The sequence below is a fragment of the Haliotis rufescens genome, unplaced genomic scaffold (assembly GCF_023055435.1).
Source record: "Haliotis rufescens isolate VD_foot unplaced genomic scaffold, xgHalRufe1.0.p SCAF_1, whole genome shotgun sequence".
Lineage (NCBI taxonomy): Eukaryota > Metazoa > Mollusca > Gastropoda > Lepetellida > Haliotidae > Haliotis > Haliotis rufescens.
Window position 1 is genome coordinate 14,642,527 of NW_025963779.1, and position 25,305 is coordinate 14,667,831.

The window sequence follows — 25,305 nt, forward strand, 5'->3', positions numbered from 1 at the left end:
TGTACGAGCAGGATCGCGCCAGGGTACAATAAAGGACTGGTGCAAGGCAGACATTGAACGTTATCAGCTCAGGTGTTTATGAAAAAAGGACCTAAAGGCCTAAAAAAAACGCCTATCCCGTATTTACAAAGCGAATTTCGCAAGAAGTTCTGGCTGAAAGCACACGCGCAGCTAACGTGATACAGACCACTGCAGGACCAACTCCTGTCACCATGGGCCGAGATTACTGGCCGTTCGTGCTCACCTGTGTGCTGGGTTTCCTCAACCTTCCATTAACGACAGGTAATCTCATAATTATGATCACTATATGCCTTCTAGGACAACCTGTGTAATATGTACCGGCATGTAACCGTCTGACCGCCCATGGCGGGCTAGGTACAGGGTTTACTGGATGTACAGTCTTCGACAAACGAATAGTGAGTCTGTGGGATATTTATAAATATGTAGGTCAGGCGTAGGAGTATTGATCAATGGATGATGTGATGCGTACAACTATGGCATCTTTTTTATGCAGGGATCTGCCTAGTGAGCGACTATAGCAGGGGATGAAACTCCCAAAAATTTCAGCCAGACCACAGGACTGGTTAGCTGAAATACTTGCCCACTATGTTTCTCAGGATCATTTAATCAAAAATATGAAAACTGATTGCTTGTAGCATAAGCGCATCGCTAAATGTTAGGTTGTCTAAAAGCTAACGGGGTTTCTTTTTGGTTACATTTTATCATTCATCTTTACATGTGGATTAATGCTTATCATCGGGAAATATTTAGAATATTTTCACCTTGAAATATAACCCGACCGTCGGGCAGGGGGATTTGAAAAACTGGCAGCCCGAGCTGAAATCAACCCGTCTCGGACGGTCGGGCAGGCAGGTATTTCGGACGCTGCTATAGTGGATTATAGTATATAGTGTGTACCGTAGTTGATGCAATTTATCCCTCTTCTACTCTAAAGCTTTAATTACAATGTATAGAATATAGTATGTTTTTTATGTATATATAATATGTCTAAGCTGTTTATATAGTGTACGCTTTAGCGTTATTTAAAGTAGTGTATGCATCAGTGTATAGATTTGTTAAGGGAAACAGTTATTGGGAAACGGGGAGAAGAGGAGAGGGGATGAAGATTTTTTGTTGGAGTCTTTATTTAACTGCTTCAAAACATCCAGTTTATTTTTTACAACACATGTTTTCAACTGTATAGTTGTTGGCAAAATTATTTTTAGAAAATGCCCATAAATTATATATAAAGATCGCTCTTAAATACATAAATACACACACACACACACACACGCACACACACACACACACACACACACACACGCACACGCACACACACACAAACACACACACATTCACATTCACATTCACATTCACATTGATTGTTTCATTAAATGTATCATCGAGTATCAGTAAGAAACTAGAAATAACTGCCTTTGTTCTGAAAATCTCACCAAGTTTCAGCTTTCGCCTCTTCCTTTGTGGAATGAGGTTTCACATTTGTAAAATGATCTCTCTTATCTGTGCTCTCACCCCCTGCAGTTTTCCCGTCCAATATTGCCAAGCAGGTCACCCACAAGGAGGAATACGGCCCTCCCTCATTCCAGTTGTACCGTGCCTAGCACAATATGTTGTGGTGCCTTGCAGTGGCCAAACATTTTGGATTTTTAAAATTCAGTAAATTCTCTCACAACTATCGTCAATATGAAGTATGGTAACGTTCCATATTATAATGTTCACGTCCCATTCACTGAAAGTAATAATTTCAATATGAAACCAAACACATCATATTGTACAATGTTCCCGCAGAAATACAACATGCGTCCATTTTCCTACTGTGATGAAACCTACAACATAGATTAGTTGTTTAATACCTCTGTCAAGGCGATGTTCCCCTTCATGTACGCCCGAAAGCCTTCTTACTCAAATACTTGATTGTACATATGCTTGTGACGAGTTGAAACGTTCATCCTCACACGAGCATATTGTCATGCTTATAACAGAGTCGAAATCGTACAATGGTCCCCCCTTTTGGCAATGATTGTAAAATAGTTTTGTCGCTTTTATTCCCTATGTGTGAGCAGACAAAGGTTCGGTATGCAACTTATAACAATCATCTTGTTATATTTAATGCAATGATTTGGGATTCCTGAATGGAAGAAGGTGCAATGATGACTTGCAGGTTTTTTAATATAAACATGCCAATTAGCGATATTTAACTCTGCTTATTCATTCAACTTAGATTATACTTATATGTAAATATCTCCATAAAAGCGGATGTTGCTTTTAAATATTAAATTCCTTCAATATTAAGATACTATTTTTCAAAGTATTACATACAGGAAAGGGATAATTAATTATATGAACTAAATAACTTTACAGTAAACTAATTAACTCTATTTATTACACAATCAAGTACAAAATGATACACAACTGCAACACATAATCGAGAAATATATATTTCAAAATATTCAAACAATTTATAGTTTGATGTACTATGCCCGGACAACCAATAAGCAGCTGTTAATGGGATTGTTATGCCCTTTAGTTAGTTTGTGGGAATTTATTTAACAATATATTCCTCGATTGATATCTAACACTTGATGTGAACAGGTAAATTGGATAACTTGATCCGTTAATTAATTGTAGCCGGTGTAACCGATAGGGAAGGGCATGCTTACCCTTTTCGGGAACAACTGGTATCATCACTGTTTCATAGATCCATTCAATATTTACCACTATTTTGCCTCCCCCCTCCCCCAATGGAATGTGTTTGGTCCGATAATCGAGACTGTTTATTCTCTTCCTTTGACGTTCTATATTCATATTGTGGGACCGTGGACATGGTAGAGGATTTCATTATTGTCGCAATAATATGTTTTCACAATCTGTTACCCATGTGATCAGAAACAAGAGAGAATTTATTATTGAATAGGTAAACTAGTGTACATGCCACGTCAACTCAACACTAGAGAATAATCAGTCTCGATAATCTACCGAAACAGATTCCACTGGGCGTAAGAGGAAAAATAGTGGTGAAATTTATATGTATGAGTCACTGGAAATCAAAACACCTTCATGGAGGCGACGCTGACAATACGGTGATGAAACCGCGATGACAAATAAACAAGTCTATTCTAAATACCATCATTATGTTTATAGCAATATATGTAATGGGGCAATATTTTATGCGGTCACTTCTCGAAACATACAATGTTCTCTCTGAAGTTGGAGCCAAAGAAATTTCTTTTCCTCGTTGCTTTTTGTAATTGACACGGGTATTGATAAATTCTGTAACGGTTAAGAGACTGTGAATATAGGTTTTTGTGATAACCTGATATTTATAAAAATGTAAGCTGATTTGCGCTCACTGCAGCATCATTGTCAATCAAAACGTAAAAACATGGTTGCTATGTTCACAAGTAAAATTGTCGCATATCTAATTATCAACTTTTTGTTGACTGTTATCGATTGTTTTACAATGTAAATGATGGTAATCCTATGATAAGGGTATGTTATTTACATCAGCACTTTTATCTTCTTTTGTATTTACATAACAGCTACACCATGCGGTGGGCTAACTGCAACGACTGAAAAGAAGCTCCTTACCTCAGAAGGGTATCCTATCAAATATGAACCGTAAGTATTTTTTAAATGAATCAATTTGCACATTGAATAGCTATAGAATCCTAGAAAGGACATCGCCCTTTAGATCCAACAGAACCATGTTGTTTGTTATAAGGAAGACACTGCCTTGTGTTCGTGCCTTTACAATGTTACGAGACAAATACTGCTGTCTGCAATCTAATTGTATAAGAAAATACACAGGATATCTTCACGTCGATACGTATTTTTGGGGACAGTGAGATTAATCAAGGAAGTGTATGTTCATGTGGTATGGTCAAGAACCACGTTATCAATTCACAAATATACTCAACAACAAAAGTTCCTGTGACACCAATATTTTAGTGTATTTTTCAAACAAGTAAAGTTTGGTTTTCAATATTGTAGTATATGTATGGAATCAAGTCACACAAACGCAACTGCTACCGAAAAGCATGCATTCCATGCAAAAGTTTACTTTTATGCAAGCCCCATGCATTTCACTACCAAGGAATGGGTATAAAAACATGAGCGTTAACGGGATTCCATATGCATTGTTTAGCATTACGCAATTATTCAACATTATGAAATGCCACACCTGTCCGAAAATGAGCGCCTGCGAGCCATTGGTATGCTTGAAGCAGGATCGAGTCAATGTGTTGTTGCAAGACAATTTAACGTCCACAGAAACACCATTTTTTATGGTAGACAGGTGGAGGAGGACATTTCCAAATTTGACGTATCAATGGCCAAAAGAACGCCAAATGCAATTCCATATTCTAATGCATATCATAACACATATACTTGTAAATAGCGAATTATGCGAACTTTACACTACACAGCATATGCACAATCATTTGCACCGTAGAGTAATAACTAAGCATGCAGGAAATAAAATATACATAATTACAAAATTATTTTAGTCACAATATCTATAAGCAAATATTCAATAAATATCGACAACATGGTAATTCAAATGGGTCATACACAAAAGTCGCCACAATATGCTTCATTGAAAAGTCTATTCCACTAACTAATAGTTACAATTTCAGTTCACAAACATGCTCGTGGAGTCTCCAGGCATCTAACGCTACCAAGAATGTAATTCTAGAAACAGTGGACATGATGATACAACCCTCAACTGGTTGTGTTGATGATTCAGTCAGCATATATGACGGTAAGAACAGTATACCCCGTGGGGATCCCGGGATCCTACATGTAGTATGCTGCTCGTAAGAGGCGACCAAATGGATCGGGTGGTTAGGCTCGGTGTCCTCGTACCATGACGGCGTGGTTTGTGGGTCACGATATCGATTACTGGGTTATCTGGTCCAGACTCGCAACTTAACAGACCACCGTCAGACAGCTGGAAATTACTACACTCATATGTCTTCTATATTAGATGTCTCGTATGTGACTAAACATGAACGTAAAAACACAATTAGTATGTGCCAGAAACTGACGTCATTACCTTTCGCTAAATTGACAAATTGACTGATAAAATTGAGCATTATGCTAAAATTAACTATTGTGTCTTTGTACCATTACCTAAGTACAGTGAATGAGTTAGCGATTGTTGATCAACAATATTACCGTCATTATACGTCGGCTTTAAACAATGATGTTTTCATCATTTTATGTGATGAATGGAAAAGTCAAAATCATGTTAACGAAGTGTTATATAACGAGGCAGTCAGTAATATAAAAGCTATATTCTTGTTACATGTACAAATGTCTTTACACTACAAGCTCTGACTGTAGCGCATATACATTGTTTACAGTTCTTATATGCTCTGCAATAGAGAAATCACTCCCCGCGTGTGATTCCGAAACGACGACATAAAATTAAAGCATTTATAATAATCAATATTATAATTATGTTTTAATTGGACATCGTCGTATATATCAGCATTTTTATTAATAAATCATTGAGTACTTAGTTCTCAATATTATTTTTAAAAATGTTATTATTGTGGTAGCTTATATTTTTTTATTCCCCCTGTGCTTCCATGTGTTATGCGTTGAAAGTAACATTATTGATTTTGAAATATGTATTATATAATTTCACTACAGGTGACTCCAACTCTGCCACTAAGCTACACACGTTATGTGGAGTGGATAGCCTTGTGACAATAATGAATGAAGCGTGTTTACAAAATCGTATCGAAAGTACTGTCTTGTTTTTAAATGTTCAAAAGAAGACAAACGACGACATAAAATAAAAGCATTCAATATTATAATGATGTTTTAACTGGACATCGTCGTATATTTCAACATTATTATAATCATTGTTTACTAATTTCGCACTTTTATTTTCAAAATGTTAGTATGGTTGCAGCTTGTATTTATGTATTTCCCCGATACTTCCATGTGTTATGCGTTGAAAGTAACATTATTGATATTTATATATACATATTATAATTATAATTTCACTACAGGTGACTCCAACTCTAGCACTAAGCTACACACGTTATGTGGAGACAGTCGTGTGTTTGTGACCTCATCGGGACGGAACATGTACCTTGAATTTCGTTCCAACAGTATTCTGGAGACAAGAGGCTTCCAGTTCCGATACTACCAGGGAGACAGTATGTAATTCCAAAGTCATTATCAGCCATTAAACACACGCTTCTCAAATGTTCAGAATACCACGTCAGGTCTTATGGCAAACGTTCACCCATGTATGCAGACAGTTAACTCTTGACGAATATATATTGCGTCGACTGTTGCGATCCACATTTGAACCCTTGAACAATTTATGTTATTGTTCATGACATGGGAATCACGCAATGTATGATTAAATGCCTATTTCATTGATAAGTTAATGTTCCTTGACGATATAGTATTGATTCAATATAATCATTACGCCAGTACTTCTCTGCTCATGTAGAGAAATATAAAGATTTTTTCATGATCACAAAACCCCTTTTGGATGTAAATGAGAACTTCGGTCCCGAACAGTCTATATTTTCATTTTATCCCATTGTGATTGATTCTAAACATCAAACTCTAAATGTACCCTATTTTTCGTTGAAGCTTCAATAGTTCTGATGTTTAATATGGTTGAAAGTCCCAAACAGGCTTTCTAAGATTTTTCAAAAATCTTAATTTAAAGAAATTCACAATTTCAGAATAAAATGAATTGTTCTTCATGAAGTAAAATGAATGAGGAATTTCATTAACCATAAAAGATGAAATGCAGTTTGAAAGTGAAGGAAAATTTGACCTTGTTTGACCTGATAACCCATCAACACGGCACCAAGATACCCGGGTCTTGACAAGGTGTTTGTTGTATGTGTACAACAGTTTGAATATTGATTACTTTTTAGTCCAAGTATTACAGTCAAATTATGAATAAATTGTTAATATCACAGTACCTGTAACAGTAGTTGTTGAATATATCTGACTTACCTTGTTTTGAATTATAATATTGGCATCAGTAGAGTTAATATAAGGAAAGTACAAGTCTATAAATGCTTGAAGATGAATTGTTATTTTCCTCAGAAGCAACGCCTTGCACGTTCACGTTCACTGCTACACGGGATGTGAAGACCTTCAACTCACCTGGCTACCCCATTGCATACTTCAAGTAGGTTGTACTGTCCGAGGAGCAAGCATGATTCATGCTTACTTTTATTGCAATTGTATATATTCATACATCTACTTTGTGCCTTCAATGATATACTCGTAAATGTTCTGTAAAGTAAATTTTGTTTTCTATTTTGATAATTAGATGTCTCAAATTACATCCCTGTTCTGATCAATATAACCTAGCTTTATGACACGTTGCTAGGCAACAACAGGTCAAGTCAACATTCACTCAGTCCACTATGATGTTTTCGCATGGTAGATAATCAATTTATCAATGAAATAACTCTGATGACGTTGTGAACTGATACCAAGGGCACACAATGTACAATCATTCAACATACATAGAATGAAAATGTGTTGGTAATGGAAATGTGTAAAACGTGAACACAATTGAATAGTTAGGTACACTGAATGAGTGATTTAATGAAGTGTTACGTCGCACAACATACATTGAGTTAATTGTTTGAACATTTAAACTCACCTAACCTAACGTTGAATTATTATACATTCGTTTAGATTCGAGCTTTGTCATGGCTTTGCAATTTGGTTAATTTATATTTCAGAATATCATGTGATTTATTTTACAGCGATGTATCCTGTGAATATTCAATTCAAGCGGCCGATGCGTCAGATAGTCTGCAATTGAGGTTTACAGACGTTGATGTTCAATCATCTCAAACTTGTCGTTACGACAACATCAGCGTGGCAAATATAAGTAATGCATTCAAACATTTCCGGAACTGAACTTTTTCCTGGTACAGAACTACATGTAGTCTAACCCCCCTAATTCAGTGTAGAGATACGTGTGTCTAATTGTGTCAGGTTCCGCTGGTTACCGATTGATTCGCCCTGATTGTGATCCTTGGTTTGTCGGCACCATCGAGGTTTTACTTGCCTTTGTCACGGGTGCCGCCGATGAGACAGGATACCTATTTACAAAACCTGTATCATCACCACTTGACGTACAATGGATTCTGCGTTTAGCATTCCCCATCGTACAATTCCCACGCCATTGAATACTGAAATATTGTCAAAGTTCCAAGTGTCAACAAAGGATAACTCATTAAAGTCGGTCATTGACTATATCAGAATATATCACTTATGTAATCTGGAACACTTATAGTATACAATCAACGCAACCCTGATACACATGTTTGACTGCAATGTGCCGGCAATTGCAGATATAAATATATTAGCTGTGTAACAACTGAGACACAAAGCACACTATCCGACATATGCATAAGTCTATGTTGACTCAGTTTCAGGTGGAGATGACCCAGTTGCCACAATCTGTGGTATGCCGAACTCAACCTACCAAGGAGGAAACAACATGAAGGTCACATTTACCTCAGATGGGTCGAGGGTCAATAAAGGATTTTCAGTTGGATATCGGAGCGTCCCGAGTGAGACATTTATAATTCATTAAAGTAAATCAAAGTAATCATGTTTTTAAACGACACTTATGAGTGTTTTTATTATATATGAACATTGTGCAAAGGTCTTATCATTGTAATAACTTAAAATCATTAATTCTTATAAAACAATAGTGTTTATTCATTATGTTTCTTCTTGTTTATTTACTTATTTTCCTTTTCTATATATTCTATTACCTGTTTCCAGTCAAGTACGTACACTTATCCCTGCATGGCAACGTGATGTGGGATGGTCTTTGACATACATTGGAAGAAAAAGCAACATTTCCAAAATTGGAAAGAACATGTATAAACTGACCTTTCTTACATTCTGTCAGGGAAAAACTGATCTGTGCAAACTTCCAAAAGTAAAACTTGGAAATATCCCCTTTCCGAGCTTTTAAATAGGGTACTTTCGTTTAGAAATCCCATATTTCCCAAGGAGGAAATGTATGGAAAGAGTGCTATTTATGCCAGTGATGTTGCAGGGGGTGTTAACATAGTATGTAGCGATGGGAATCTATTAGACATCTCGTTTATTTTATGTCTTTCAGAGGACGAATGTTCAATACACGCCCAGGCCACAGATATGGACGCGTTTATCCTGTCTCCAGGGTACCCGACTCAGTACTACAGGTAAATTTGTACAGTAACATTATTTGCTATGATCGTTTCTTGTCATGTTACCTTCTTTGTAACACCTATATACAAGCGTGGGGAATAATAATTACATTTACATTTCGTGGTTCAGTTTATAAGTGAAAGAACATATGAATATTGTTTAATGCCGCAGTCACATTAGTATTCCAGCTATGTCGCGGCGGCATGTCATTAAAGAAGTCTGGGCCAGCCCAGTTAGTCCCAGAACCACCGGGTCCTCTTTAATTGACTCTCTGTTTAATGATAATGAAGAAAGTCCTTGTGATAAACAGTGTTAGATGGTGCATGGTATACATGTAGGGTGGATAAATGATAGATGAATGGATTAAAGAGTACTTAAATTATTATCAAAGATAGGGACATGTGAACTCCAAAGTAACTGTGAATGAATTAATAACTTCTATTATGGAGTGTATGGCCTGACAGATTGCACACCTATCCCTGTACATTGAAAGAAAAACACTTGCCAAGATCAATACAGATAAATACCGATTCAATTAAAATCGTCTCTCCCTTTCAAACTTCTGTCTACACTTTAAATACAAATACCCCTGGGTTTCACAACAATTTGTGTAAACAACACAAAATCTTTAGAAAAGAGCCCATCTTCAGCCCAAATAAAACAAAAGAACATAATACATCTCACATAAACGAAATGATGTGCTTCAAGAAAAATCTCAAGTTGATGAATACGAACATGGTCACAGTTACTCTTGCCTTTGGTTACAGCTAAATAATTGTCTTTGTACCTTAAACTTAACGGGTTTACAATGGTAAATAAATACCCCTCTGTTGGGACAGGAAAAGAAATCATACGTAATCCTTAAGGGTAAGATGCATACTTAAACCAAGTCCCACATTGCGACTATATGATACCTATTTAAGCAACAAACTTTAGGTACCGAGGGACAAAATGTATTCTGGACGGATTATATACACATAGATCAGTGGATTATTTACGCGATGGATGAAGAATAACATGGATATGTGGCGATACACCTTGATTCAATGAGTAGGATTCAAATGTTTCTATTGATATTAATGTTTATAAAGGTCATATGCTAAATGGATAAAGGATTGTATAGCGGATAAATGTGGTGGTATCATTTGCCTTTTCCTTGCAATGTAACTTATCTTCAATTGTGTAAATATATGACACAATGAATACACAATGTCAATATAAAGTGGTCAGATGTAACAAATGTTATATTTGGGATAAGACTTTCTTAGTAAAGTACCGAATCTCGAACATTTGTTAGATTTGACCACTTTCCAAATGACATTGTGTATTCATAGCTTTCGGCCATGGGAGCCGTGCCAATTTCCACTTGTCTGAGGGGTACACAAAGTACGTGATCTAGACTACCAGTTGTTGGATTTTCATTTTTGTGGAAGCCTCGGTGGCTGAGTGGGTTAGATCACTGACTTTGTGTGCTGGCGAGTAGGTGCCTCACTCTGGCAAGTGTGTGTTCGAATCCTGGACGGGACTCAACCTAAGAAAGAAAGAGAATCTCTACTTTACTCAGAAAGTGTTATTCCAAATATAACATTTGTTACAATATATGACACGTTTCAATACAAGCAAGAATTACATTTTGAACTTTATGGCGAACGCGATTCCTAGAACATAATTGTCCAGCCAATGTATGAGATTCCACCATTACCTGACCATTACCTCGATTTTCATAGTTTGGGCAATGCACTAGACACTGAGCCACATTGTGAAGCTGATTACAAACTGTACGATTTGCAGAAGTGTCGGGGTGTGCACCAAGACCACAATGTCCGAAACGAAGTCTTCTCTTTGATTGTCTCGAGATATTTGTTATTTATTAATAAAAAGATCGATGCCATAGAGATATTGTGTAAATATAGCTTTGCTCTTCCAGCAACATGAACTGCCGTTGGACCATCGTGGCGACGGATAACGATGCTACGGTCGAACTGGTTGCTGTCATCTCCGACATTGCCGACACTTCCCCATCTTGCAGCAGTGACAAAGTGTCTGTGATGGACTGTACGTTTCTATGTTAATGATGTTAATGGATAATTACATTTGATAAATTTAAATTTAAAACAATATTCAAGAAAATGTCAGTTCCGTAGGTGGTGATATGATCATAAGAACAGTATCTATTCAACGATGTCACTCAGTGATTGGCTGGGCACTTGCCGCGTTTTCGGGATTTCGGAATCTTTGGTTAACTGTTAAAAAACAAATGCAGGAAGTATAAGGACGAGAGTAAAGAGGGATCTCGCAGTTTCATTCTTTACACACATACACATATTTATCATATATCGGATTTTATGAATGCTAAAAAGAGGAAATGTGAAATGTGTTGAAATATGGTCGAAGGTTTGCACGTGTACATGTAACATTGTCTTCCCATTCCTGAGCTGATGGACAGTGGGGGCATTATAGGTTGAAACATTTTGGTCATGTCGAAAATTGTGACACACATATACGTGTATACACCATAGACCGGATTTCGTGAATGAAAAAGGTGCAACTGTCAAATGTGTGAAATGTGTTAAACAGGTTTATATTTTATTACCATCTTCAGCTGATATGACAGAACTGGGGACATTCTGTGGAACGAACAAACCTACATATAATAGTGCAGGACCAAACATGACTGTTGTCTTCACGACTGATGGCACCAATCAGGCAACAGGATTTCGTCTGAAATACAAGCAGAAACGAGGTGCGTCATGCTTCATTGAATCTGTCACATTATAATAAGTTTTGTTTGTAAAAGAAATAAGGAAAGAATACGTAACACGTGTCATCGCGGACACTGCATATATCCACTGTATTTCATCTGTTGAGGGATTCTTATGTAAACACAACACTTCTCAATAATTTTCCAAAGACACAATGGACAGCCCATATGTGGATTAAGAAGCCTCAATCAGATAAATTTGTAGGATGCTTTACTTTATGAATTTCAAATGTATTTACTAAAACAATTTATAAGGTAATTAAAATTCAATTCATCGTTGCGTGTACATTTGGAAAATGATGAAGGAGTAAGCATATACTCCGAAACGTTGTGTTGCTCATAATAAAGAATTTGACATCAATTTATTCTCTTCCTGATGTACCAATTTGTCAAATGCACGGCTGGTTTCTCGTTATCAAACTTGTACAGAAATAGATATAATAAGAATTTGGTTTAAATGTCAGAGCTATTTTTAGTGTAAATGTAAACCAACAGAACGCAGCAGTATTAGGGGCCCAGATGCGTAGCGTGACTATAGTAATCGTACAACAATACAGATTGTCAGACACATTAACACCTTTTCGTTTAGTTTTTTTTCATTCCTTACTGTTTTAAAGTTATTTGCTGTGTATCTCTAAATCTAAGAAACCCAACAAATTAACGTCTTCACCCAAATTATCAGCATCCCATTCTGGTCCGGTGTAGTTATAGATTATGTGGGGACACGGATGGACTGTACATGTTGCGTACCTTTGGGGTACGAGAAACCGATTGCCATGGATTCGAGTACAATGTTCTCCCTGCTTATGTTACTAGGTTTATCACCACCAGAGCCGTGCCCGTGTGTTTAGCCATATAGATTACACTACTGATTTCACTAAGTTTATTCCCTTTGCACGTGACGCAACCCGTGTGCTCAGTGACGTTGTACTTCGTGTTACATCTTGCGATTGACCAAATTTAATCATACCGTACTATGATGTTTGCAGCCGCACCGGCAACGTGTGGAAGGACATTAACAGCTTCAAATCCTGAGGAACTGCTTTCGCCAGGCTACCCAAGAGCATATTTGAGGTATGTTACAAGAGGTCAGTCAGGTATTCCTGTGTTGAATTGATCAGCAAATGCTGATAAATGAACGCTTTGGGAGATTATTAATTAATATTAATTCACAGGTGTTTGTTTGTGTGAGAAAGCTAGATTTAACGCCGTCTTAGCACTGGAATCGTTTTATGTTGAAGGAAAGCTCAAAATAACACGCAATTGTTTACCTCTATGGAAAACCAATGAGCAGGAGTTTGGATCTGCAAGCGGGAATCTTGGCTTTGAACCTCCTATCATAGTATCCCGACACGATCAAGGGACGCAACACTGCTACACTAATTTGCATTGGAATGTTTAACCGTCGACGGGTTTTTTCTATGTCGAGACTTGTATGTGAACAAAATGAACAAACAATTGTCCAGTAGAAGTTACTTGTCTCAATATGATCTTCGTGTTACAGGTCACAAACATGCACATGGACAATTACGGCCTATAATGAAAGCTTCGTCAATCTCAGGCTTGTTGACATTGATGTAGAAGTTAGTGATCAGTGTCAGCCGGATAGCCTCAAAATATATGACGGTAACCATTTGCATGACTTTGCATTCTATATACTCCAAGGCAAGAGTAACTGTAATACTTTAACATTATTTTCATTAACAATGGCTTTGCCTTAATGGCTTTTTATATTATCAATGGTCTGTGTACAAGGCAAATCCCTTCATGCAGAAGTATGGAATGAACAACTCCAGTCATCGCAATATGACTTACGTACAAAACAAAAATGTAAGTTATAGGTAGGTACTTCTTAATTGTTAACAGGGGGCAATTCTACAAGTCCTCTTCTCGGAACTTGGTGTGGGCAAATGAACGGTTACAGGTTACAAAGCACAGGGAATGTGATGACTCTTGTCTTCAACACTGACGACTCCAATAACGGAAGAGGATTCAACGTCAGATATAAACAAGACTCAACTCGTAAGTTTGTTTATTTGAAATCAATCTTAGTAAATTTTACGTATGAGTTCGACAGTTCGCCAAATGTTTACGTATCAAACATTGTGTTCATAAACAGCAATTCGAATAATTATTACAAATTCCTATTCCAAATTAGTGTTAAAAAGATACAGTTCTCTCTTTTTGCAAATGTATGAATGTCATAGAAATTAATGTAACAGTTACTTTCTTTCAATAACGGTCATTTCATGGCTGTGCGAGTCCACAAATATAATTTAGTTTTCTTGTCTTTCAAACAGGTATGGGATGCATCGATAGCTTTAAATCTACAGACACATATTCCTACATCACCTCGCCGAACTACCCGAATTCTTTCCCAGGGTTTGTAGTTTTAATCTAGAAAAAAAGACTTTACAAAGGTACTGATGTTCATTGAAACTCCGTTAGTCCGTACCCCGTTCATCCACCCGTGAAGATCCAGGGTAGAATAGGTCCTCAGCAACCCTTGCTTGCCGTAAAAGGCGATTATGCTTGTCGTAAAAGGCGACTAACGGGATCGGGTTCGGGGTAAAACTATGTGAGAAACTATGCCATCTCAATAAAAATATATCTTAGTGGTATCTGAGCGGGCTGTGATGCTAGATATGGACATGGCATGTTGGACATTTGAAACGGAAGAGCCTGCCCATAGTGGAAGGTACTGCCATACTATCTCAGCCACATATTACACTTTACATTTCCTTTGTGAAGTCAAGATATTTACAAGGCACAGTCTGAAGTGGAAGTCGCCACTTTGAAACTACGACCGTAAAGCCCGTGAAAGCTGTCGACTTCCTGATGCCATCTCAATTAATTAGTTCATGTATTTTATTCAGATGTATATGTTGGAAATTATCCAATTTGAGAATGTTATTGATATTTTGAGTAATTACTGCTAGAAGAACAAAACGGCAAGAGTAAAGATGAAAGACGATGAGGATACATACCTGTGATATATAAGTTAACCAAATATAAATAGAAATCAATGTTCAGGATATCTGTCGCGAAAAATGCAAAACCATATGTATTTTGTATTTATAATTTTGAGCCTGAATGTTTTGTTGTGGAAGAAACACCTTGAACAATGTAATTGTTGTGCCAAGCAATTTCCTTTTTTCCAAAGTCTGAAGCAAAATTCTTTTATTCAGTTTTGTTTTTTATTATTTGTTTCAATAAAATCCTCCCTGACGCCCCACCTCCCTCTTCGAATAGCAAATTGTTGGTCCCTTACGTACCGAATAATAATTATTTAGTTTCGTTTGTAAAACGTGTCTTGTGACTGCACTATTAAGTTCCAGTTATAGTAAATTTGTAAAGTTGAATAATCTCTGATGAAAATAGTAGTTACACTTTTGACCAAATGTTTATAAACCCTACAAATTAGTTTAAGTGTACCAAAAATAAGCTGAATCATTTGTCATTATACTTGTATGTACACCAATGTATGTTTGGAAAACAAACGGACGGTGCGAGTTTCATCGTGTTTGCCCACACAGACACCCCACTCAGACAAAGTATAGTATACTAACCCTGAACCGACCAGCCCGTGTTTTATCCCCTTTTTTATCCCATGAATGCCGAGCCCCGGGTAACATAAAGTACCATCTTATCACGATTTTTTGGTATGACGCGACCGGGGATCGAACCATTGACTGCCTTGAGTGAAATAGTGATCTTTCCAAAATGTCCATAAGTATACTTTAGGCAATCTTTCCAATTCTTTGGATAAGATATTATCCTTTGGAAATAACTTTTATTTCACATTCCAAGGTAATCATGAAAAAGCTTTATATAAAGTAACATTAAATATTACTTTGACTTTGCTTGACCAATAGTGTAAGCTTAGAACCAGCAATGAAAAGTAATACTTGACAATACATGATTACGAGTTATTTATTCCATATGGATCCAGGACAAGACCGAACTTATGATGTAAAATCTTTTAATTTCAGTGTTTCTAGCTGTACGTCGTACAAAATAAGTGCAGACATTGATACCAGAAACAAGCTCGAGGTGCTGGAGTTAAATTTCCCTGAACGAGTAAATGGCGAGTGTACGAGTGACTACATAACAGTACATGACGGTGAGTGGATTTCCTTACTTCATTTTAACCACTTCTGGTGGATCCTTTAACTCGCAATATAACGTATGATCGTGTTATAGATTCCCGCTACTGTTTTATGCAAGGAATGTATCATATTGTTGTATTTGGCGGATTTATCTTCGTTTGACATTGTGTTGTGTGATGTATCCTACAGTAGAACACGGATTTAACGAACACGGATAGAACGAACAAACGGATACCACGAACAGTTACATAATCCCCGATGTATCTCCTGTATATTATCATATAAAATTTACTTACATAACGAACTCTCTACCGCGGACTAACGTATATAGCATTACATTCACACTGTCTGTCTGTCTTAGAGATCTACTACAACGTCCACAATCTGGCGTCTATATTTTTCATCTGTGAAGCTTAAGGTACATACAACTATAAACACGTAGGGTATCAGTTGGTGAATGAGTTGGGTTTGCGGCTTTGAAAAGTATTCAAGGTATATCACGGCGTGTCAGTTAGATGCAGGTGGAAAGGCCGAAGTGAAGGCCACAGACGTTTACCACTGACGTAAAACCCATGAGTGAGCGAGTGAGTGAGTGAGTTAAGTTTAACGCCGCTTTTAACAGTATTCCAGTTATATCGCGTGTCAGCTTAATGTGGGAAGACAGCCCGAAGTGATGCAGGTCTCAGACGTTTACCACTTCGGTGAAACCCACGAGCACGGGTATGGTGCTCATAAACCTGGAAACGTAATTGGGGTGAACCTGGACTCGAACCCACAATCATAGGTTTCTGGCGTGCCCAAGGGACGCAACTCTGCACAGCGACTCGCGGCGCCTTAGACGACTGGGCCACCCGTGTCCCCGGTAAAACCCATGACTGGGCTATAGGTTATGACGTCACATGACTAATTAATGTTGTAAGCGGTTAATTGTTCCACTGAAAACTCAACTTTGTTATTGCCTCTCTTGATGATATACAATACAATGTAGTGCAACATGTACGAATTTGAATGTATCTACCGGAATCACAATATGATGTTATTATTCTAAAAAACAACGTTTTTCTTTAAGGTAACAAATTGTTAATAAGAATAATAAGAATAAAATAATAATAATGATAATACTTAATACATTTATTAGTCTGATGATCCTCTTGTGAAGCATATCAAGACTCATGATGAAAACAAGGCATTCCACAGTTTTCTTAAACGAGCCAAGGATGTGGGACATAATCTCAATGTCAGTGTTGATTTTCGTGATAGTTCTGTACTGCTGGACGGTACAGAAATGTGTGTCGACCAGCGAAGTGTCATATCAAATCGTCCCAGACTCCAGGAGAGGCTATCTGAACGACCACTGCATCGATTTTATGTGCAGTGTGTTGAGATGATCAGGAACCCTACAGAGTCCTTCGCTTGGATGAAGTCGGCTGGCCTGAAAAGAGAAACCGAAGTCTTTCTGTTTGCTGCTCAGGACCAGTCACTTTCCACTCGAAACCGTCAATGTGTGATTTTGCATCAAAATGTAAATGTGAAATGAAGATTCTGCAATGAATTTAATGAGACTGTCCAACACATTGTCAGTGGATGTCCAGCTTTGGCACAAACACAGTAACTTAAGCGACTTGATGGTGTAGCTCGATCATTTTATTACCGTCTTCGCCATGCATGTGGTTTTGACACACAGGTCCACCCACAGTACGACCCGGATTATGTAGAGGGCGTCATGGAAATTGATAAATACAAAATTCTTTGGAATAGGCCCGTATACAGCGTCAGACGTGTCCAGGCCAACAAACCCGATCTGGTCCTTTTTGATAAATCCAATGAAATAAAAAAAATATATCATTGAATCTGTTGACTGCATTGGGAGAGTACCCGGGTTTGCTGCCAGGAATACAGCCCTTTTGTTAATCTGGGTAATACAGAAGGCTGCAATGTTGGGGAGTTTCACATTCTCCGAAAAGTTCTCGGTGGGTTCGACCGAGCAAGCACTTCCTTGGAGAAGTCCCCTTCGCTCTCTGGGCTTCGTGTAGAGGGGGCATGGGCGAGGAGCTGATAATGAACATACAGCCATGATGTGCCAGGATCACCCAAACCCTCTTTGCTGTATTTATTTATTTTAATCTGAAAATAAACGTGAATGCGTGAAATACGTGAATGGATATTAACTTGTAACGTTCAAGGATATGTGTCTTTAGTCTTAACTTGAACATGACAGAGTAGGAGCGGATTTGAGGAAGAGAGATCCATAGTGAACAGCGTATTGGTACGAAGGAGTAGTAATAAGACTTGAGCCTGTATGATGGGATACCGAGTAGGAGCTTATCGCGGAGTAGAATTGCACGGACACGCCATCAGATCTCGGAGATTTTACTCCGCTGACGCTGACTCACGCTCTCAAGCATTTAATTGCCTGACTCGATTACGTACAGTCTGCATGATGCACATTGCAACGTGAATGTTACTGAAAACACAATATATCACTCACTCTATACAGATGATATCTTGCATGATTGTCTGTGTTTTATAGGGTGGTACAACACATCCATACCACTCAAGTCCATCAACACTCAAAATTTCCGGTTCTGTGGTAAGGAACTGCCGACGTTCGTGAGCCCCAGGTTCTTCATGTTTGTCCAATTCCACAGTACACAAGCAACAACAAACAGCAGCTTCCGGATGAGATATTTGGAAGGAATATTTGCGGGTAATGTAAACCTTTCATTGCTTCAATGACTCTAACACCGAGTCCACCTCTACAGAGTATGTATTCACAGGCGATGGAAGAACGTAGTGTTGTTGAACGTATTGGAATATTGACGATGAATGGAACACTATCCATTTGGTGGGTCAATGGGAATAATTATTCCATTTGGGTGTTCCTGGGGTAGTATACAAGAAGGGCCCACATGCATGCCGTACAAATAAACTTTGACTATCAGGGTGGTTATATTAATCACTCAAGGCAAGGAATAACTGACTATATAAAGGCCAGTCTCCACCCTTGCCGAACTAGGCTGGAAATTATGGAGTTACATATTAACTGGACTAACGAGTCTATCCATAGTCCAATCATAATCGCGTAACGAAATCGATGAGAAGTGGAATCTGATAAGTCAATAGGAGGGACATAGAAGGGACATAACTCGTAATAGCCACTGGTGGTGCTACGATCGTGCCCAGAAATTCCAGCCTAGTTTGGCAAGGGTGGAAACTGGACTTTAAGTTAACTCCAGTGCCTCGGGAAGATGACATTGTTTGACCTGGCTGATTTTATGGTAATGTAGTCCGACAGCTTTCCTAATGCAGCAAGTCACCACTTTGCTGCGTCTCAATCACTTACAGGTAGTCTTGTCGACTTATACATGTAGCTTTAACATGTGGCTGATTGCGGTGTAAAACAGCATTCACTCACTTGTTCACTTACACACTCAGACCAGGAATAAGAAGTCACATAAATGAATGAATGCTCCTCTGATTTACAAAGGCAATGGCCCAGACAAAACCTTCCTATCACATTGTAATTATTGCGTCTACGTTTCTCACAAACGTTTGAAAAGTTAAAACTACACCTGATAACATATTGTTACCGGGTCTATTAATATAACATACTAAAATTTACTGTTTTAAAGTACTGTTGTACTACAGCTTTTTTATCATATTTGAAATATCAGTGACCGAGGAAATGAAGACTGAACGAAATCGAATCACAACATCATTTTAGCCCGAAAGTGGACATATGTATTAGAATACATGTTTTATAATAATGTATTCAAATAAGTTTCTTTTATCAGTTGGGAGCATTTCGAACGAAGATAATGTCTAGACACAAATTAGTGACTTGCCTCAAACAGGGTCATTGCAATTGCCTATGTGTAATGTGGGTATTGCTCAGGTGATCAGTGAATGTATATGATACATTTTGAATTTACAGTGACCAAATGTTTAATCATATAGGATGGGATAGAAAATTGGACCACTCCAGTCTCCGTTTAAACGATATATTTAATATATAATTGTTCATATATCTGCAGATTCTGTATTTATGCTATACACATATAACTGCAGCAGAAGAGTTATAAGTTTTATGTTAAAGTTATGCATACTTTAATAACTATTTGTTTTGTAATTCAGATGAATTTGTGTCTCCCTGTGGCGGGTCACTGATTGCGACTGATGAAGTTCAGAACATTACATCACCAAGTTATCCAAACAGTTATAGAGGGTATGCCTCTTTTTTAATTATTTAAACTTCACTTGTTCCTATTGCCTTTTGGTATCTAAAGTTATAGTTTCAACTCACCAGAATGCCAAGCTTGCTTACGCTCCCCGCACATTTACTGCAATGTAAACAAATCAAGTATGGTGATGATACTTTGGTACAACACTGTAACATACTCTCCATTGACTGCTAGTGATAAAACAGTTTTGGAACCAGCACTTACGGTCCAACATACCCAAAACATTGCACATGGATTATGCAATTCCCTCTGGTCATTCTTGATTTTGACACTTCAGTGGAAGGTGGTCAAATCGCTCTGAGCCATTAGTATTGCTAGTTTTCGTTAGTTCGCCGACTACAACGTGAGGAACTCCAAAGGAATATTAACATTCTTCAAACTGGCATAACTCAGCAAGAGGTAGCCAATACGTTCAATGTGTCTCCGTCTGTGAATAGGTTCCTGCGGACACAAAATGTTCCTAATCGGTCCCGCATATGGATTCCTAGGCCAACAACACAGGTCCATGATCGATTTATCAGAAATCAGGCGATACGAAATCGAGCCCAAACAGACAATCAAAACTCAGTTCAGTGGCGCAAGGCCACCGGAGATCAAGTTACTGTCCATACGATACATGCTGCTAATCTGCAGGTTCGGCCACAACGTGTTGTAACACCGATAACAAATTGACAAATAATAGCCAGACGCCAATGGTGTTTAGAGCGTGGAAATCATCGGAATCGCCGGTGGTCTCGTGTAATGTATTCGGATGAGTCAAGATTCACTCTGGACGTTATGGAAAGGCGAGGGCGTGTTTGGATGCGTCCTTACGAACGTCAGTCGAACGTCAACATAAGGAAACATGAAAGTAAGGGGGTGGGTCTGTAATAATATAGGCGGGATCACTCTGACTGCCAGAACGCATTGGAGAGTATTGCCGATACTGACGCCAATAGTTGTTCCGTTTACGCGCCATGCTGGGCGACCTTTCGTCTCTCAAGACGATAACGCACGTGCCCACCGTACACGTATTTTAACTAACTACCTCCAGCAGCAAAACATCACCAGAATGCAATGGCCAAACATGAGTCCTGACATTTACCCCAGAGATCATGCCTGGGACATGTACGCCAAAATCTAAGGCCGACGTCGAAGGATAGCAGCGCTGCAAGAGAACAAGACTCCATCAAATTGTTTTTGGGGAGATTGATTCGGACCATGCCACGCCGTATAAACGGCGAGTCAAGTCATAATCATTTTGCAACAATGTATTATTTGCGGCAGACAATTTCGGCTTATTTTAAAGTCCTATAGAATCTCAGTCGCGCCGCCGATCTATCCATTGTTACATATCTTGTAAAATGTACTTTCTGTCAGTTGGTCCTCTTTCTTTCACGGTCCGAAGGCTGACAGCAACTTGACTTTTGAACTGTTAAATAACTACCTATTCCGATGAGCTACATGTACTGTGTCGCGCCACTATTATTATTTTACAACTGCATGTTACAAGGACGTATGTAATTTTTCATGTCTAATGTTGAATGACTTTTTCACCAGGTTCTTAGGTTGTACATGGACCATTACAGCAACAGATAGTACCAAGATGGTACGGCTCATCACAACTGACTTTCAACTGCTTGAACGTCCTTATCCTTATAGTTGTGGTCTTACTTATTTGAGAATATACGACGGTGAGTAGACATATATTTATGTGATATGTACTAGATAGATGCGAGCACGACATACTTCGGTGAGTGAGCATGGTTTTACACCGCTTTTGAAAATATTCCAGGAATATAACGGCGGTGGACATCTGAAACTGGTTTCACACATTGTATCCATGTGGCAAACCAAAATCTGTCCCATCGGCGTGTCGAGCAAATGCTTCAAACGCCGGCTACCCCGCCGGCTCTTGCACGTCCTGCCATGTCAACTTAATGAACAAATATAGTGAGTTTGGGTGAGATGCCCATCCAAGAGCGTACCCACAAAATCCCAAACACTTTCTGTATACCATTTATATTCTACTTTATGAAACAAATCAACATGTTATAATGGTAAGCAATGCGCATACAAAATATCATCAGATGTAAAACACCCTCAGACCACCCACCCCGTCCCCCCACACCCGATCCCCTCTGGATCCACCGCTGTGCAATCAGTGCTTCATTCGGCATTTTTTCTCTGAGAGGAGGAGTCGCCTAGCATGACCATTTTACCATTTAGTTTTTACAACCTGTGAGCAAAGTAGATTTTTTTCGAGAACAACTTTGTTAGGATTTGTTCATATTGCTTTTACACACGTATTGTGTTAATTGAGCCGCTTGTTCCAGGTGACGGCAACGGCACCAACTACGTCGCAGAATGTGAAAAACAGGCGTTGATGCAACACCAGAGCACCCAAAACAAAATGACAGTGGTACTAGAAGCATATGGTTATGCCAATGCATTCAGTCTTCAGTACACTCAAACAGCAGGTAACTACACAAAATAATTGTTTATCATTGATAAAAGATTAAAGATTATTCAGTGTATGTGTGTTTACGCAGCAATATCGGAGGTTAACCCCGGCTGAATAAACGCGTAAGTGTGGCCCACTTGGAGTCGTGCCAGAACCATCCCGTAATGAATCCAAGATCATCTTCTCAAGGCAAGGGAGTTAACTGAAAGTCCAGTTTCCACCCTTGCCGAAGTAATATCCCTCTTATTGACCAATCAGATTCCACTTCTCATATCACTTGCATTTTGCTTCAAAGAAAATGGCGCCGCCAAGTCAAAACGATTTGATCGATAATCAATATCTATATTGTAATAAAACGGGTGAGCACCTTGATTAAAAACATGAACATATTTTGAAATTATATGTTGACGCCGAGTTGGCGATACACATGCTTTGCAAATCGTGCATTCGACCAAAATCTGCAAAGCCGTTTAAGAACCGGATGTCGATTTCGTTCCGAAATTATGATTGGATTATGGCTAGCCTCGTTAGTCAAGCCAATATATAACTCCATAATTCCAGCCAAGGCTGGCAACTGGTTTTATGTAGTCAGATAACTCCTTTGCCTTGGGAAGATGTCGAAGATCCTTGCTTGGTCTGTCAAGAGGCCATACCTCGTAGGTTCATCATAAAAACGTTTTCTCTTTGGGATGTGATGTCATATTAAACTGACGCTAAGTGATACAGTAATTGTTTTATCAACTCACTCTGTAATAATACATTTCATGTACTTGTACATACACTGTGTCTCTTTACATGTACACCTTTTCAAGTTTCCTGACCATCAATGTAACGCCAGGTTCTACAAATGGCATTGATTTAGTTTTTAATTATTGTAAGACGTTGTATATTCCTCTAGGATGATCGGGTCCCTTCATTTTATATCAAGAGTGAGTGAGTTGGATTTAACGCCGCTTCGAACATTATTCCAGTTGCGATCATGGCGTGTCTGCTTGATGGGGGAGGAAAGCCCGAAATAATGCAGGTCTTAGTCGTTTACCGCTTTGGGGAAACTCACGAGCACGGGTATGGTGCTGACAAACCTAGAAACATAATCGGACTGAACCACAGGTTTCTGTCGTGGCCAAGGGATGCAACTCTTAGCGGAGCCTTAGACCACTTGGCCACCGTGCCCCCTATATATACAAAGGACTTTTGGTAAAGGAACGTTACGAATGATCGTAGGTCGTGGGCCACTTCATTGTACACAAAGAAGCCGAGGAACCAGCTGAATGAATACTTTACTCAAATAACTATTACAATGGAACAGCATCAAAATATTTCACAAGATAATCACTTTCGGTTTCTGTATTCGAGTAAGACGATGTCACTTTGTGAATAAAAATACACGTGTTTCGTCGAGAATTATTATTAATAAATAACGTGTTAGTCTGAACTTCTTTTCGTGTGTATATGTATGAGTTGATGTCTTCTAGAAAAGATGATGACCACTAGCGATACACATATTTTTTTTCAGATCTGTTGTCATGTGATCATATAAAGGACATCGGCGATTACGGTTCAATTAAGTTTCCTGGAAGTGTGGAGGGACCAGTGCAGTAAGTATAATCTGGATAAACCGTGTTCACATCTGGGAACATAATTCCACTTCGAATATCAGTCTAATAAGTGTTTGTTCATTGTAATTCCTGAAAACTGATTTGTTGAATGGATCACAATCTTGTTATGTATTTCCCAATTGAATGAGCGAAAAACAATGCGCAGCACACACCAAAAAGGAATATTCTCCCAACAGTGGATTGTCGGGTTATCCCAATGCAAGTTGGGGGAATTCTACTGCTGCCCCACTGTATCCTATGAGCCATAGGCCAATACCCGTGTACAACGCTTGGTATACCACACAGTTCACTTTTTCTTGTCCGACATATGTCACAATGTCAAATGTAGAAAATAGAAAACATCAGCGCCAGAGAATATTCAGTCCGGGTATCTACCGAAACAAATTCCTTTGGGTGTTAGAGGACAAAATAACGATGAAAGATTATTTGCTGAATAATGAATGGATCACTGACAATCAACATGTGTTATCGCAAGATATGCCCTGTTGAGGGTGATACAAGACCAGGACATACATCCACGAGAGACAATTGTATGGTCGAGGTCGTGGTGATACTAGCTATTGTGAAGTGTTTATTGTGGGCTGCACAGAGTGAGCTCAAATACATTGCAGTGTTCATGCAAAAAGATCTAATGTGTGGTGATTATGATATATTAAACTCATGATAGTACAATGTCATATGTCAGAGCCTCGTTTAGAGGATTGACAATGTGCCAGTGGCTATCAATGGTGCCGCCCTGGTCAGTTCTCTCTCTGAAGAAAAATTAAAGTCATTGTTTCACTCTAACCGGCATCATATTGTCAATAGACCTAAGGGTATCTTATAACATTATAAACACCATAACAATTTGCCGAAACAGATCCAGTCATGTACCACCTACTACCTTCGTGTCACATCTGGGAGC

At 38.5% G+C, this 25,305-nt stretch overlaps 1 protein-coding gene across 2 annotated transcripts in view; it reads left to right on the forward strand.

Moving 5' to 3' along the window:
* Positions 1 to 25,305, forward strand: part of LOC124146831 (cubilin-like) — an 82,868-nt gene continuing 57,563 nt past the window's right edge. The window contains exons 1-8 of one of the 2 annotated variants that reach the window (XM_048389315.1): positions 1 to 282; positions 3,561 to 3,639; positions 4,656 to 4,780; positions 6,042 to 6,191; positions 7,108 to 7,192; positions 7,782 to 7,909; positions 8,454 to 8,597; positions 9,161 to 9,242. In XM_048389315.1, coding sequence (XP_048245272.1) covers positions 213 to 282; positions 3,561 to 3,639; positions 4,656 to 4,780; positions 6,042 to 6,191; positions 7,108 to 7,192; positions 7,782 to 7,909; positions 8,454 to 8,597; positions 9,161 to 9,242 — 863 coding nt within the window. In that variant the 5' untranslated portion in view covers positions 1 to 212. The remainder of the gene's footprint in view (positions 283 to 3,560; positions 3,640 to 4,655; positions 4,781 to 6,041; positions 6,192 to 7,107; positions 7,193 to 7,781; positions 7,910 to 8,453; positions 8,598 to 9,160; positions 9,243 to 25,305) is intronic. The other variant, XM_048389344.1, reaches the window with a different exon arrangement.